General features: G+C 68.6%; 2 protein-coding genes across 2 annotated transcripts in view; both read left to right on the forward strand.

Annotated features, from left to right (window-relative positions):
* The window catches only part of FUT7 (fucosyltransferase 7), a gene marked incomplete in the record, with an annotated part of 2,679 nt that extends 1,726 nt beyond the window's left edge, over window positions 1–953 (forward strand). Inside the window, 1 exon segment of the mRNA XM_014582076.2 lies at window positions 1–953. Within this exon segment, the coding sequence (XP_014437562.1) occupies window positions 1–717 (717 nt within the window).
* The window catches only part of ABCA2 (ATP binding cassette subfamily A member 2), a 31,003-nt gene continuing 30,771 nt past the window's right edge, over window positions 739–970 (forward strand). The window contains exon 1 of the mRNA XM_027766277.1: window positions 739–889. Coding sequence (XP_027622078.1) covers window positions 739–889 — 151 coding nt within the window. The remainder of the gene's footprint in view (window positions 890–970) is intronic.

Below are 970 nucleotides of genomic sequence, written 5' to 3' on the forward strand. Positions count from 1 at the left end.
CTGCCCCTGGCCCAGCGGCCACGTGGGCAGCCCTGGGTGTGGGCCTCCATGGAGTCGCCCAGCCACACCCACGGCCTCGGCCGCCTCGGGGGCATCTTCAACTGGGTGCTGAGCTACCGGCGCGACTCGGACATCTTCACTCCCTACGGCCGCCTGGAGCCCCACCCAGGGCCTGCACCCCCACTGCCTGTCAAGAGCGGCATGGCTGCCTGGGTGGTCAGCAACTTCCAGGAGCGGCAGCAGCGAGTCAGGCTGTACCGGCAGCTAGCACCTCACCTGCAGGTGGATGTGTTCGGCCGTGCCAACAGGCGGCCGCTGTGCGCCGCCTGCCTGCTGCCCACTGTGGCCCGGTACCGCTTCTACCTGGCCTTTGAGAACTCGCTGCACCAGGACTACATCACTGAGAAGTTCTGGCGCAATGCGCTGGCGGCCGGCACCGTGCCAGTGGTGCTGGGCCCCCCGCGGGCTACCTACGAGGCCTTCGTGCCCCCCGGGGCCTTCGTGCATGTGGACGACTTCCGCTCGGCCCGGGAGCTGGCCGCCTTCCTTCGCGGCATGAACGAGAGCCGCTATGGGAGCTTCCTGGCCTGGCGGGACAGGCTCCAAGTGCGGCTGCTCAGTGACTGGCGGGAGCGCTTCTGCGCCATCTGCGCCCGCTACCCCCACTTGCCCCGGGACCAGGTCTACGAGGACCTCGAGGGCTGGTTCCAGGCCTGAGCCCTGCGGCAGGGAGGCAGCATGGTGGAAGGGTTGGGTGTTGCAATCAAACCACAGGCATCCGGCCCCAGGGGCCACCATCGAGCTAAAGTCGAGGCTGGAGTCAGAGGCCAGGAAGCACATTCAAGGAGGAGCAGGCTGGGCCAGGGAGGCCACCTGGAAGAGGAGGCTGGTGGGCCCTGAAGCAGGCATCTGGGGAGGCGGTCAGGGCAGGGTGCGTGCTGCCGATGAGCCTGGAAGCCCTGCCCCCCGG

Source organism: Tupaia chinensis, unplaced genomic scaffold, assembly GCF_000334495.1.
Source record: "Tupaia chinensis unplaced genomic scaffold, TupChi_1.0 Scaffold142100_1, whole genome shotgun sequence".
Lineage (NCBI taxonomy): Eukaryota > Metazoa > Chordata > Mammalia > Scandentia > Tupaiidae > Tupaia > Tupaia belangeri.